This window comes from Vespula pensylvanica, chromosome 3, assembly GCF_014466175.1.
Source record: "Vespula pensylvanica isolate Volc-1 chromosome 3, ASM1446617v1, whole genome shotgun sequence".
In the NCBI taxonomy this organism is placed as follows: domain Eukaryota; kingdom Metazoa; phylum Arthropoda; class Insecta; order Hymenoptera; family Vespidae; genus Vespula; species Vespula pensylvanica.
The window spans coordinates 2,072,462-2,088,514 of record NC_057687.1 but is presented as its reverse complement, the minus strand read 5'-3'; the positions used below and the strand labels follow the sequence as shown (position 1 = coordinate 2,088,514).

At 35.8% G+C, this 16,053-nt stretch overlaps 1 protein-coding gene across 3 annotated transcripts in view; it reads right to left on the bottom strand.

The window, feature by feature from the left end:
• Positions 1-327: 327 nt before the first annotated feature.
• LOC122628197 overlaps positions 328-16,053 on the bottom strand; it is a 34,487-nt gene continuing 18,761 nt past the window's right edge. For 2 of the 3 annotated variants that reach the window (XM_043810213.1, XM_043810212.1), the window contains exons 3-5: positions 5,503-5,707; positions 5,261-5,410; positions 328-4,495 (exon numbers count right to left, since the gene is read on the bottom strand). In XM_043810213.1, the coding sequence (XP_043666148.1) occupies positions 2,512-4,495; positions 5,261-5,410; positions 5,503-5,699 (2,331 nt within the window). In that variant the 5' untranslated portion in view covers positions 5,700-5,707 and the 3' untranslated portion in view covers positions 328-2,511. Of the gene's footprint in view, positions 4,496-5,260; positions 5,411-5,502; positions 5,708-10,161; positions 10,775-16,053 lie in introns of those variants that run through there. The other variant, XM_043810210.1, reaches the window with a different exon arrangement.

The window sequence follows — 16,053 nt, the reverse complement described above, 5'->3', positions numbered from 1 at the left end:
TATCTATGTGTAAGTATTATCTCTTTTAGTTAAGTAAATGTAAATAGTACTTACATCTTTCGAGATAAACGTCGATAGAAACAGCCATCTTTTTTGTCCTTTTTTTTTCTTTTTCATTTGTGTTTTTTTTTTTCTTTTTCTTTTCGTTTTCTATCAAAGAGATTATTATCCGACGTAGAAAAATCTTCGAGAAGATGAGATCAACCTGTTCTCCAACGGTCTCATATCTTTTTCTATATTTTTTAAGACGAAATAAGAAGGCGAATGGTGGGAAAAGGGATAATAAAAAAGAAAAGAAAATAAGAAATAAATACAGAAAACGACCGATAACAATTTAAAAATCGTTTATTTTCAGCTTGTCTATTTAACCTAGAAGAACCTTCGTAACTTTTCTTTCTTACAGGCGATAAGAGGAGGCTATGTAAAAGAAGAAAAAGAAGAGAATAGAAGGAAAAAAAATAAACGTCCTTTTTTTTGCTAAAACGTATTTAATATCTGGGAAGGACGGTTCCTGATGTTACACAGGTAGGATTAATTCTTTTTTAATTTTTTTTCTTTTTTCTCCTTCTTCTTTTCTTTCATAAACAATTTCGAAAACAACATGTACAAGTCGTATGATTCATTTAATATCTACGATATAAATTATAACTCGTACGGCGTATATATATATATATATATATATATATATATACATATATATATATGTATGTATGTATGTATTTATGTATGTATGTATGTATACACATATATCTTTTGTTTGCACGTCGCACAACATTTGTCTAAATAACGCATCGTTAACTTATCGCAATTAACGTTATTCCTATTACTTCTTTTCTTTTCGCAAATAATCAGGCATGCGTGATATTGTATCGCACATATATACATTTATTATTATAATCAGCGAAAGATAATGTGCTTTATTTAGCGGCTTTTATAGGTGCGTGTGAACGAAATTGTATAAATATTCATTAAATGATAATAATAATAATAATAATAATAATAATAATAATAATAATGATAATAATGATAATAATAATTATAATTGTAACTATAATAATTATAACTATAATCAAATTATAATAATAATTATAATATAATAATATAATAATAATAATAATAATAATAATAATAGTAATAATAATAATAAAAAACGATGCGCTTTTGATTTAACAAGAGTATAAATAGGACTAGATTTCGTTAGACTGCGTTTATCGATTAATACGATATTCGATATAGTCTTACAAAAATACGATAAACAAAAATAAGAACGTCGCGTATTTATTATCATTAAAGTCTCACTCTGGGTCGCACTCGGAAGAAAACAACAACAACAACATCGCAAAATGCACTTCCCTCGGAACTTTGTAAATTAACTTTTTATTCGAAAGAAAAAGGAAGAATTTTCTTTTCTTATTTCAATTTTCTTTTTTCTTTTTCTTGTTTATTCTTTTTTGTTTCCCTTCCTTTCTTTATTTACAATAATCCCAACTCCTACGAACGAAAAATTCTTTCGACTTTCACTTTCTCTGTCACGAAGTTGTCGTCGTCATACAACGACAAGTCTTGAGACACACCATCGTTCTTTGGTTAACACGTTCTTCTCTAACTCTTTTTATTATTTTTCTGTTTTTTTTTTGTTTTGTTTTTTTTCTTACGTGCGTGTCTCGTACGTAGATAAGCGCACGGGACACGCACACGCACACACGCATACATACGTTCCAGTCTCCCATCTTTGGCACAAAGCTGCGATCGATTTTACATCGGTGTTTTCTCGTTAAACGAATCCAAGAAAGAAAGATGCAAGGAAGAAGAGCAAAAAAGAATGAGAAAAAAAAGGGGAAAGAGGAAAATTCGTATATCTAATCTCGTAACGTTCATCGTTACTTTTCACTTTTTCACGAAAGCACGCGTTTGATCTCGTTTACTTAATTTACATCGACATATTCTTTTATTACGATTAATTAATAGGATATTTCTGAATTAATTTATTTTTATATTTAATATACACAACGACGCGGAGAAAATGTTCGAAATTCGTTTTGATACGCATCACAGATAATACAACAAGGCGTTCAAGTTCCTTCCCTCTTTAGCCCTGATCCCCTCCCTCTTTTTCCAATGAATTACTCTAACCGTTAATTAGGAAAATTCTCACGTAATCGCAAATCAGTCGATAAGTCGCGAACGTAAACCGATCGTAAAATTCCTCTCCAGTTTTCAAAGATTCCACGGGCACTGTAAATGCAACAGCGTACAAGTGGAACGAAGGAAGCAAAGAAAGAGAGAAAGAGAGAGAGGGAGAGAGAGAGAGAGAGAGACAGACAAACAGACAAACAGACAAATGGACAGGCAGACAGATAGAAAGAGATAGAGATAGTTATGACTTATCGGCATCATAAAGTTCCACTGCTGCATATTTTCATAGCCGTTCGTATATCGCCGCAAGAAAATAAACTCCATTACGTGTATGAGAGTTCGAAGGACGAGACACTTTAGGATAGTTCATAACGTTCACGTTAAAGGAAGAGTCCGATGATCGTCGACGTACGTAGGCGACGACGCGTCGTGATTCGTATGAGGTACAGGAGACGATACGATTCTGGCGTCGGTCTCAACGTCACCATCAACGATATCACTCTCCCCGTTGTTAGATAACTCGCGCACATTACCAGGAAGATAGTCCTTCCAACTTCGAAACAAATATCTCGTGAATTTTCTTAATTGACGGAATTTACAATAGGTAGCACCTTCCGCAGATTCCAATTGTTGCGTTTGAATGAGGAAACCCTTTTCCTTGAATGTCTGTTCAAGTTTCTCCCTTTGAAGAGATTTCCTGGTCTTTCGTTTGCGACGGCCATCTTCTTGGCTGTTAGAACGTGGACAAACTACCGGTGGTTGTACTCTCTCGCCAGACGCATTTAAAAACGCTCCCGCTGAAGATCCAGATTGGCCGGCTTGTTGTTGAAGGGCTTCGCGTGGAAAGAACTCGTAACCGCGCATACTTTTGTCACCGGTGCCACTGTAGTATCTAAAATTGCCACCTGAATCCACGGAAAGGCTTTTCTTCTCTTGCAAACTCGGTTTGGCACCACCGGTGAACTTGAATTTACATATGCTCACCTCGGTAGCAGGATTGTTGTTATTCTCCGAAGGCATCGGCGGGATAAAGATCGCCGAACGTTTACGTTTCGTCGGTTGTCCCTGATGTTGAGTAACCGGTGCATTTCTCTTAGGCCTGGGCGATAACGGAGCTGAAACTGGAACTGTTTGAGACTGTTGCGTTGGCGTAGTTGGCGTAGTTGGTGAAACCGAACTCGAACTCTTCGTGTCCATCATCGAGTATATTGATTTTGGCACTATTTTTTGTTCTTTCTGAGAATATTCTATACCGCGTGGAAAGCACTTGTCGTTCTGGGCCATCTTTTGATAATAAAGCAATTGCGATTGTAGGGCCATCGGATGTATGAAAACACCAGCGTTTGGGAAATACACGAATCCTGGATTTGGTGTAATCATTGGATCCGTAGATCCGTCGGATCCGTGATTAACGTTGTTGTTGATGTGATTCGTTGAATCTACTAAGCGATTGGAAGAATTTGGAAAGGTCGTGCCCAAACACTCGATGTCTTCCCCGTCGCTCGAAGCTTCACTCTTCACCTGTCCGGACTCGTAAACGTTTCCATGCTTCCGAAGTAACCTGATCTTCAACTGATTGAGATCTCTGATGCAGAGATTCAACGGTTCGTCCTGCTCGTTCGTAGTATCCGTCAAGACAAAATTCCGCCTGGTCTCTTGAGTAAGACGTTTTTCTAAAAGACTACTGATCCTATTCTGAACGTCCGTTCGTTGAAATGGTATCTGAGGTGGTAACTGATCCCGACAATCAGGTTTTTCTTGAGGAGAGAGCCTTTTTTCTTCGTGGCCAGGTGTACCTGGCAATATAGTACCATAATTCTTGTAAATCAAATGACAAATGTCCGCCTTTTTTGGTTTACGTCCTCTCCGAGGTTTACTATTGTCGAGCGTAATTTCACCCATGTAAGGTAGATCGGAATACTTCATTGGTGGCCTCGTGGATGTCTGCTGGGACGATTGTTGAGCGTGTCCGTGATTATGATGATGATGATGGTGGTGATGATGATGGTGATGGGGTACAGTGTAAGCGTGGGAAGAAGTCGAAGTGATCACTGATCGTCTCGAGGCCGAAGATTGACCGGAATTAAAGTTCGTACATTGTTGTTGCACCGTTTGGGGACAGAGTTCTTGTTGCATGGCAGCTATACGTTGCAACCAACCGTGAACGTCGGCGATTGGACTAGGCGTGGACGTGGCACTCGTAGGTGCCGGACTCGGTGCTGTTTGTTCGCTCGTGTGAGTCGGTGAGGATGAATTTAATGCCTCTTGAGCAAGAGATGCCTCGTAATGGTCCAGATACTCCGGCGGTAATGCCTGATGATGGAATTTGAGTTTCCATCGTGACTTTCGTCTGCCACGGCTGTAACAAAAAGAAAAAAGAAAAAAAAAATAGCAAAACGAAGATATCATTCGATTTTCAAACGAAACATTTATTTTAACGAGCGTCTCTTGATCGTATCTATTGTTTCTCTTTCTTTGAAGGGGAGAAAACAAAAACGTGTATGTTCTTCGATAATCGAGTCATAAGAAAGGAGAATAGGCTCGCTTCAATAACTACAAAGCCAACATCGTTCCTTCATTAACCTCGTCGTAGTCGATAACTGCATTCCAAACCACACCTCGACGGCAATCTAATACACCGCACTGTAAGACACCTTCCATCGTATGCAGAGGGCATATCTTGACATTTTTCCCTTCCTAGAGCTGCTCCATGGCACGATCGCTTATATCGCTTGGCGGTATAATGAAATTCAGTAACGGTAATCGACTCGTGGTATTTCAGCGACGCACAGGAACTTCTTTTTTCCATGAGTCTCGCCATAGACTCTATCGACGATGTACTCGAGAACGAACCAGTTTACCCGGCGCTTATCCTTCTTACTAGCTATCTTAAGTACCTGCTCTCTGCAAGTGGCGCAAGCTTTATGTCGTGGACATCGTTAGCAACGTGATACAGCGAACGCGAGTTCCCTTCGAGATTCTTTCGATAAAAGCAAGCTAAGAGTTTATAGAGAGGGTCCAACCAACCAACCAACCAACCAACCAACCAAGATGAATATCAAAGTTGACTGTCCAACTTAGCAGACGCAAGTTCTTGATGAAAATCACAGGTAAATCGATTTACCTGCTTCTACTCCTGTTACTTTGATCTGAAGCACATGTTTGACCGGGAGCATCCTCCAACGTTTGAAGCTGACGATGGTGGACGGATTGTTGCTCGTTTCCATGTTTACCATCGAGCGACACTTGCACGGAACTCGTGTCCGTTTGCGGACTGTAAAATCCGTTAAGAGGAAAAAAGAAAAATCGATGATTATTAATGAAACGATTGATTTCAACGATACATCCAATCGAAACTAAACTCACCTCAACGTGCTGGTATCACGACTACGTTCCTCCTCCTCCTGGGGTTCTTGCTTAACGGCCATATGTGCGAGAGGCGCCAATGGGCACTTGATTTGCGCTGAGTGATGATGATGCAGATGATGCTGCAAATTGTTGTCCGTTAGGGCCAAGTCTATGCCAGTTGATTGTGCACGAGGCACGACTTCCTCGGTTTGCATAGTGCCCCCTATTTCAAACAAACAAAAAAACAGACGGAACGTGACCGATTAGATATTGGCTATAAACTGTAGCATAATATAATAAATACATAAATAATAAATAAATAAATAAATAATCATGTTTCCTCGCGCATCTCGTCTGATCAAGATGCCGACTCGTGATACGAAAAGGTCAGACGTGGGACTCCAATCGGTTAACTATTATTACAACTTTGTTTGAAGTGGGTATCGTGATATATTCGTAAACAGTTTTATTAATGAACGCGCACAGTTCGATTTAAACGTCGATCGATAAGTGTCGGCGCTCGGAACCGGCAGGCGTGAGAAATGGAAGAAAACCGAACAAATACCCACATGCAGATCCTGATTCTGATTTATAAATGCGTTTATGTAGGTTTATCTACTGCGTTTACACGTGTCCATCGATGTGTGTGTGTATGTGTGTATATATATATATATATATATATATATATATATATACGTATATATACATATATATATACGAAAGTGTTACACCATCGATGCCTCGCGTGTGGGTTTTGCGGACGCGTCCAAGGTTTCGGAATCGCATAATAGGGAAACGAAGTCGTCGTTTATGATCCATGACTTGTGGCTGGATCTTTCCAAGTCTTTATCGTAGTTACTATCTTTAGATAATAGGTTACTTACTTAACATTTTCTTTTTTCTTTTGAAAGTTTAAAAATTCATGTCTACGATATGTGGTTGAACGAATATATATTTATATCTTGTACATGTATCGATGTGCAAAATAGTTTATATTAATTCAAACGAATTCTAAACTATTAAATTGCTGTATTTTACGAGAAGAAAAAGTTGGTATCATCCCTTCATTCAAAACACTAATTTTTCCTTTCTATTTTTATTGAATTATGAATGGAATAAAATTAAATTACGGAATTAAATGATAATTCTCTATATTCTTTCTCAAAAAGAGATGAGTCGATCTTCCGACAAAATTATAATAACTTATATTAAATCACTCGTAATATATTTTCCTTGTTATCAACGACGTTTCTTCGTTCTTTCCTTCCTTCCTTCTCATAAAAATCTCTTGTCTCTTGTAAAATCTCAAACATATAAAGGATATCGTTGATCGAGGTAAAACGATCGGATGTTGTATCCTTATCGTCTATCTCTTACAATATCGCATATTTCGCAGAGTTTCTTTAAAACAGCGATACAACAGTTTCCTCGTAAGATAGAGTGCCGAGTATTTCCAAGCGTCGATGAAAAAACCGGGCTCGAAGAAGAGGTTCGAAAGACACAGACACAGAGATACAGAAAGAAAAAGAGAGAGAGAGAGAGACAGACAGACAGAAATGAAAAGAGAGAAAGGAAAAGAGAGAAAGAAAAAGAGAAAGAGAAAGAGAAAGACGTAGAAGGGAGAAGAAGAAGCGGTATTATACATACTGACTTTACAGCACCGCACAGGATAAAAATATTCACGTACGGAAATAGAACTGGACACACGTACGGCCCACCCAACACCCGCAATTCTTCGACCGTACTTGGCTTTACTCGATCGGGTTTCATTTCTTACGACCGGCAGCACCTTCGTGTTGCTGCTGTTACTGCTACCAATACCAACACCAACATTGCCGAACTCGGGACCCTTGTACGTTCTCAAACTCTCTTGCAGATATAATATAGAATTTTTTTTTTGTTCTATTTTTTTTCTTTTTTCATGAAAGTACAGAATTTCTTCATTTTCGAAGGACAATACGTACGATCGATCTTTTTCGTTAGAAAGAATGAGATTTTATAACAACAAGATCGGTGAATATTTTGAGAAAGAATCAGAGTGAAAAAGAAAGAGACAGAGAGAGAGACAATAGAACGCAATCGTTAGGCTAATTCTTCATCCTGTATTACGTGATAACGAAAACATACGAAAGATTACGTAGTCTCTCTACGTAAATCGTAAATCTGTTATTATCTGTTAAAAGTCAATGATAAAACGGAGAAAAAGGGAGAGAGAGAGAGAGAGAAAGAGAGAAGAAATGATTCTGGAGTTTGAAGATAAAAAGAAAAATAGCCACGTTGTGATACGCGCGGATGAATCTAATTGAAAAGAGGAATACGAACGGGACGTAAAAAAGTCTTGAGAACTAATTTCGATAATGGTATTCTTCGATAATTCTTATGGTAGATAATAAGATAAATAGAGAGAGAGAGAGAGAGAGAGAGAGAGAGAGAGAGAGAGAGAGAAGGAAATAGTATTAAGAGAGAAACTATGTTGTGGTTGAGAGTGTATAGTTGTTATGCATATGATCGAAACGCGTTCGTATACGCATGATTGCACGCAAGATATACTTGTAAATTGATATTCCATTTTAATTGAGAAGAAACAACATGGATGTTTTAGCAGTGAAAGGTTTAGAAAAGGACAAAATAAAACAAAAAAATAATAATATGGCTTATCAATTCTATCGTAAATTCTCGTTCGTTCTTGGAATTCATGTTATTTACAATTTATATATATATATATATATGGAATATATATGGAATATGTATGGAATATATATTTTATGTGTGTATATGTGTGTGTATATTTTTTTGATATATATTATTTTTTTAATGATTGAAATATCTTATACTTCATAAAAATTATCAATAAATGTTAAACATCATTCATCCATTAGAATATTCGGGTTAATAGCACGGTGTGCATAGAAAACATAAAATCGAATAAATTATTTTGATAAATCAAAGCGAACTATATCCTGGTTCACATAAGTTCGCTTGCTTATTATCGTTGTTCCCTTAATCATAACCCGTTAAAAGGTAATATAATCGTTAATAATATATCGTTGTGGGGTAAATGTATGTGTTAATACATAATAACGGTAGTACGATAAAGAGAGAGAAAGAGAGACAGAGAGAGAGAGATAAAGAGAGAAAGAGAAAGAAAGAAGAGAGAGACACACACACACTCACACACACACACACATACACATACATATACAAAAGCAAAGGCACACCCGATTCATTGAAGCTCGCTTATAGAATGATGCAGGCGGGCGCGTAACTACAATTTATTTTTTGGCTATTTTTAGAGGGCGGCTGGCGTAGCGCCACTATTTTCGGTTCTCTCTCAAATTTCTCACTCCATATTTGGGATTATGTATGACGGACTTGGTACGGCACACGGTGGTGTATCTTTACGAGCCGGCTACTCTTCGTCGAATACTCTTCTTCTCTCTCTCTCTCTCTCTCTCTCTCTCTCTCTCTCTCTCTCTTTCTCTTTCTTTCTTTCTCTCTCTCTCTCTCTCTCTCTCTCTCTTCCTCTCTCCCTCTCTCTTTCTCTCTCTCTTACTTTTCCTCTTCTTTTTTTTCTTCTGAAAGAGAAGATAATAATTTACGACGAGAGTAAGCTCTTAAAATAATAACGTAAAAGATTCGTAAATCAAAAGCAAGAATGAACAGAGAGAGAGAGAGAGAGAGAGAGAGAGAGAGAGAAAGAGAGAGAGAGAGAGAGAGAGAGAGAAAGGGAGGCAAAGACAGACAGATAGGCAGAGAAATTTTTTATTTCTTTTCTTTCTTTATTTTCATTTCCGACTAAATCGTTCTCGGTAATCATTTTTTTGTTTCTTTTTTTTTTGTTTGAAAGAGAGAAAGGTAGAAATCTCGAGTATCGAGAAAACGTGAAATCGATACTCGAGAAACGCGTGTAAGCTTGTGATAGATATATACGGGCAACAAGTGGACGATACGAAATGTTTCATGTTAAAGTATACGGAGCACGATGCATGTGTTCCTCTCTCTCTCTCTCTCTCTCTCTCTCTCTCTCTCTCTCTCTCTCCCTTTCTCTTTCTCTCTCTCTCTTTCTCTCTCTCTCTCTCTCTCTATCTCTCTCTATCTATCTATCTATCTATCTATCTATCTATCTATCTATCTTTCTCATACAATTGGCAGGAGGACAACTAGGTTAAAAACGGAAAGTCAGCTGTAATACTCAAAAATATGTCAAGGTGACGAGAGATTCTCGAAAGAAATCGACAGGAAATTTATAAGGAATGAAGCTTTCTCCAAATTGCGGAAATGATAGTATTAAATGTGGAAAAAAATGAGAGAGAGAGAGAGAGAAAATACGATGTTAATATAATGAAAATTCAATAAAACATGATGATATGAAAGATACTAAAAGCATCGTGAACTATTCGATAGATCAAAGTTTCAGATCATAACCCATCATCAATTATTATGAATACTCATAATCTATTGGCCTGATTATGATCCAATAGGTCATTGTATTCGTATATAGTAAACCGATGTTTTTACAAGGTAAACGTCACCAGACAAAATTGGCCACGTGGGTCGAATGACAATGATTGAATGAAAATGATAGTCCTTAATAATTCATTATGTTATGTATTAACTATAATAATTAACGTAATCGAAATAAAACGAAATCAAAAAATATCTGTTCTAATAATTTACCTGTAACGGGAAAGTTGCTTTCTGGCAACATGAACGTATCGTCCTTCGTACGAACACTTGTCTCGATTTAATTATCGAGGTCCTTGAAGATAGGACCTATAGTAATTTGGGGGAAGGTTAAAAAACCCTCTCCAAAAAAAAGAAAAAATAAGAGAAAGAAGGAAAGAAAAACGATTTCCCTTCTTCTCTTCTATTTCTTCTTCGTCGTAACGAAAGAAAAAAAAATGAAACAATATTAATGATCGATATTAGCCAGTCACTAAATAAACGGTAAATGAGATCACCCCGGCTCTCTCAGACCACTTGTTGTCAGTCACCGACAACGACAACGACAACGATAACTACGACGACAACGACAACGACAACGAAGATAACGACGATGAGAACGTATTCGCGACGAGATCATCGATGTACAAAGAAAGAGGAACACTGAGCGACCCTCTGTAGGGATGAGACGATCCCCCACCTTCGAGATGAGTCGTGTGGATCAGGGATGAGGGAAGGAAGAAGAAAGGTGATATGAGAACGCGGAGCACGTGTCTTCGATGGACTCACTGCGGGAGATGAGAGGAAAGGAAAGAGAAGAAGAAGAAGAAGACGATGAAGACGAAGGAAAAGAGAGAGACAGAGAGAGAGAGACAGAGATAAAGAGAGAGAGAGAGAAAGAGAGAGAGAGAGAGAGAGACAGTGAATAAGAGAGAGAGAGTAAGAGAGTAAGAATGTTGTGTGTGTATGTAAGAAAGAGAGAGAGAGAGATAAGAAGGAACGTGTGATGGAAGGAAGGAGCATGGACCGTTTTGAGGCACTTTTGGCACTGTTACTAGTACGACGGGCCAAGCACCAACCCCGAGAAGCGCTACCATCTCCGTCGCGACGCCCGACGACGCCGAGAGTTGCCCGTTCGAGCGGTGGCGCGGGCGTATATTCTCGATTTGGGCGGATGGAAATCTGAGATTGCTCCATATCGGGCTGTGCTCGGTGGCCACGGACGTACTCTGTAATAGCAGACTTCTCCCTTCTCTCTCTCTCTCTCTCTCTCTCTCTCTCTCTCTCTCTGTCTTTCTCTCTCTCTTTCTCTATCTCTATCTCTCTCTCCCTCTCTCTCTCTCTTTCTCATGTGTACACGTTCCTTCGATATTTCTATTTCTCTCGCACACTCGCGAGAGCGCATCCGTTCGTCTTTCTTTAACTTTGATGTTCTCTCTCTCTCTCTCTCTCTCTCTCTCTCTCTCTCTCTCTTTCTTTCTTTTCTCATCTCGTTTCTCTTTCTCTCATTTCTCTTTCTCTCTCATCTCGCTTCATCCTTCGATTTGCCGTTCTCTATGATGCGAACACAGAGGGTATATTTAACCCCGCGAACCACCAACGAGAGGAATCGAGAGACGCGAGCGCAAGCCACTTTTGCTTCTTCTTATTCTTCTTCTTCTTCATACATACGTACATACATACATACATATATACATCATACATACATACATGCATATATACATACATACATGCATCCATACACACACACACACACACACACACACACACGTACACACATTCGTATTCTTATTCCTTCTATTTCTCCTTCGTCTACGACTTCTCATTCTAACGCTTCGTTTTTCTCTCCTACGCTACAACAGCACACACGTCTCGCATTCCCTCGCTCGGGTGAGAATTCTTTAATTTCCGATGTACAATAAGTCGACGGCGACCTTCCTCCCAAGAGTGGAGTCAAACTCCAAGAGCGTTAAATTACACCTTATAAGTACAGCTCGTTAAAACCTACACCGCGCGTGCCTTTCTTATTCGTGTTTGCCGTGTTATGATACTAGGTATCTATAGCTGTATCCTGTTTTGTAATTTTTTTTTTAATAAAAAAATATAAATCGTTTCTTTTCCAATTAACGATTGAGAAAGTTTAAACGGGCAGGAGGATGGGTGGGGCGATTGGATTTTATATTTCGATCGGTAACTTTAATCTTAAAAAGAATTATACACGATATATTAGTTGAACATGTTTATGTGTAAAATTTTTATATAGATATACAGGAATTCTATTAAAAATATGAAATTTATGTGTTATATATATATTATTTGTACGTTTCGATATAAATATTTAGATAATTATATAAAATTATTTATCAATATTTAAACGATACAAATGAACGTTCGTAGATATCAAATTTATATATTTGAAAGTCGAATTAATTATCATTCCTTATCACGTCCATTAATATTACTCTTACTAATGCATAATATTAAATGCAAAAGATTCTATCATATGATCTAATATCTTAATATAATAGTCTAGTCATCCTGAAGAAACATCTCACTGTTATTTCTCTTATGAAACAGAGATATAGATATGCGTTTTGATTCATACTAATTATAAACGAACTATGTACAAAAATAATCAAACGTGTTTCAAGAAATACAAGAATTTACTATATATATGTATATATATATATATATATATATATATATAAGATATATATTTTCAATGGATTATTCAATAATCAAACGATCATGAAAAACCAGTATTTCGATGAAAATTTTTCAAAAATAAAGACCATTAGGTAAAGATTGTATCGATAATCGATATAATAATCGTGGGCTATCGAAAAGAGTTCAAAGCCGTTCGAAAGCCGAGGAAAACATGTACTCTCGAGTATGGCGGCTCTACGGGACGGTCCGTAATCGCCGTTACGTCGTTCTCCTCGCAAGATAAAAGAGCGTATACGTTGTGCCAGAACTGTGGAGTGGAAAGTAGCTGTTGACATATCGCTGCCAGGTATTGGGACACGTAGCTCGCAAGTGGGCGGGGTAGGTTAACCTATACGGGAATATAATGTACGCCTCCACGAGCACTCCATTCGCAGATCGTACAAAGGCGAGACGCGTTCTCTCTTCTATACAATCGGTTATACACACCGTTCTCCATCATAGTCATCATAGTTTCTCGATCTCCAAGAGAAAAAAAGGATCACTAGTTGCTATTTTAAATCCTTACCCTTCTAATTTCTAAAAACGAATTTTTTAAATCGTCATACATATTTTTATTGAATATACGACTATAGATAAATGTAATAATTGATATTTATCTATCGATTGAATCATGAAATATTATTAGAATCTTTAATAACTATTTTAATATAAAATACAATTAAAGAAATCGGATAAGTAGATATAGTCGATGAATATTTTTTTGTATGTAATTTTTCAATTTTTTATAAAAGAAAAAGAAAGCGAGAGAAAAAGTCATGTCAAGATCCTTTCGTCTTTCTAAAATTGAGTAATATTCAATGATATACTTACGTAAGGGAAGAAAGGATATTCCGATAATATCATTCGAATAAATAAATCCTTCTATTTAATTATGTAATCAACCTCATCTCAATATATTCTAAAGAAGAATGGTTTGATGTAAAAAAGAAAAAAAAAACGAAAATAAATCGGGCTCCTGTATCCTTTAAATTATTATAGATAATCTAAAGTATTGAAAGTTAGTACAAAATATGTATCATTCCATAAAGTCTGTACAATTTTCATTGAACGAAATATAAAATCTATCGAATATAACTTTGCGAAAGATTAATTCAATACATTATAACAAAGAAATAATTATTTATTGAAACCCTACGAAGTAATACATATTTAAATAATTATTAAATATTTATGCAAATGAAGAAAGTATCAAGACCGTGAAACAGGCAATAAATTAGTAGAAGATAATAAATCTTATGTTTTATATCTAACATCATAATACATGTGTTTTAGAAATCTATACATTTGCAATAATTTATTAAATAAATGGTCTATATCTAAAGCGTACAGCGTTTCTTGGCGCTCGTTCACACGAGTCCGCTCATTGCACCCGTTAAATAATGCACGTGTTGTAAGAACGTGTTTCACGCATGCATGATCACGTACATACATTGTACATGCATACGTACTACATATGACAAATATTCTCACACTTTAGGGATGTAATTACAGGGTGAGTCATGACTCCGACTTAAGTCGTTACAAGTAGCTACAAGTATCGACAATCTTTCGAACGATAAATATTAAATATTAAATGATGAACGAAATAAAAAAATCAGATCTTCTAGAAAATATCTTACAACAAATAAATCAAAAAAGAAAGAAGCAAAAGATTTATTCTTTTTAAAATCGATATTAAATTTATCGAATGACATAAAAAATTGATCATAATAAGAAAAAAAAAAAAAAGAAATAAATGAGTGCCATGAAATTTTCTTTGCATGCAAATACGAATAGCCGATGGCTAGAATCAGAACGTTGTTTAAGGAGAAGGGACGAAATTGCACGTGGGTGACGATTTTGGTCATGGGGGATTAGTTAGCCATAGGACATATATGCGACATATGCTTCAACCGGTTCGCCGAAGAAACGAGTTCGTACCTGATTTGAACACGAAGAACGCCCCTCTTACGACTAATACCTTCTTGACGAAGAAAACGATTCGTTAAATCCAACTCGATCTTTTTTTATTAATATTACATATCGATTTATGTAGAAGAACATAAAAATTAAAGGAATCGTATTAATAATTTTGTATTCAATAATCATTTACTACATTTCAGTCATATTGTACATCATATATAGGAGATAGAAAGCTTAGAAATCTTTGGAAAGTCTTCTGTTCGTATTGTCGAGCCTGAAAATGTAATATAAACAATTTACAAATATTATTTTCCTAATTGTATTTGCAAATTGTTTATATACTACACATACACATATAAATGTCCCGTTTATCTCGAAAAATTGGAATATCTCGTGAAGAACTGAACGTATCAAAATAGATCTTTTATTCATTCGGTTGACATGAAGAGGCTCATCATACGGTACTAATAATATTTTCCTGATCAAATGATGAGATTTCAAAGCCAAATTTATTTCTTTTAATAATATTGCGTATTCTTTTATTAGTTCAACCGAATTTGTTCAGACCGAAATTCAACGACGTGCTATATGAAGACTTAAGTCGTTACAAATCGCTACGTCTATCGAAAATCATTCAAAAAATAAATATTAAATATTAAATAAAATAAAAAAAATCAGATCTATAAAATATCTTACAAGAAATAATATATTCATATATTAATATATTAATATTAATTATAATTAATCTTATATGTAATATATTATATTTATATATTAAATAATATATTATGTATATATTATTGTAAAATGTTATAAATTATAGTATGTTTTAATAGTAAATTTGTGAACTTTTAAAGAATACAATCTTATATTGCTAGTTACCGGCTATTAGCTTGCATGTTGTGAAGAAAGGGCAAACTTCTTCTGAAATAAATTTTATTGACTTGATTCGATAATTTGAAAGGCATGAAAAGAAGAATTCTGTTCTTTCTGTAAAGCAGTCTTATATTGTATAATATATCATATTGCATTATATCGTATTATATTATATTATATTGCATAATGTTGTATTATATTGTATTATATTGCATTATATTATAATTTACATGATAAAGTGAATAATTATATATTTATCAAATACAGTGTATTCACACTGTATTTTTAATAAAAATGAAAATAATATTTGACGCAAAAGATATCCAATGTGTTTTTCAATGAATTATGTTCCTTACCCACAAAAATGACCTTTCTACTTAAAATTTTGTGCAAAACGAAAATTGTTCCCGAAAATCGAGTTTTGTATCAGGATCACACAATACATCAAAAGATGATACGAGAGATCATACTAACTTCTGCGGTAAGAAGTTCCCCTTTGTCCAGAATTTCAAATTTCGTATAAAAAAGCATAATTTATTAAAAGATTGTATGATTTCGCCACTTTTTCTCGCATCATATGATCTCGATACAGAACGCGACTTACGCGGAAAAATTCTCTTT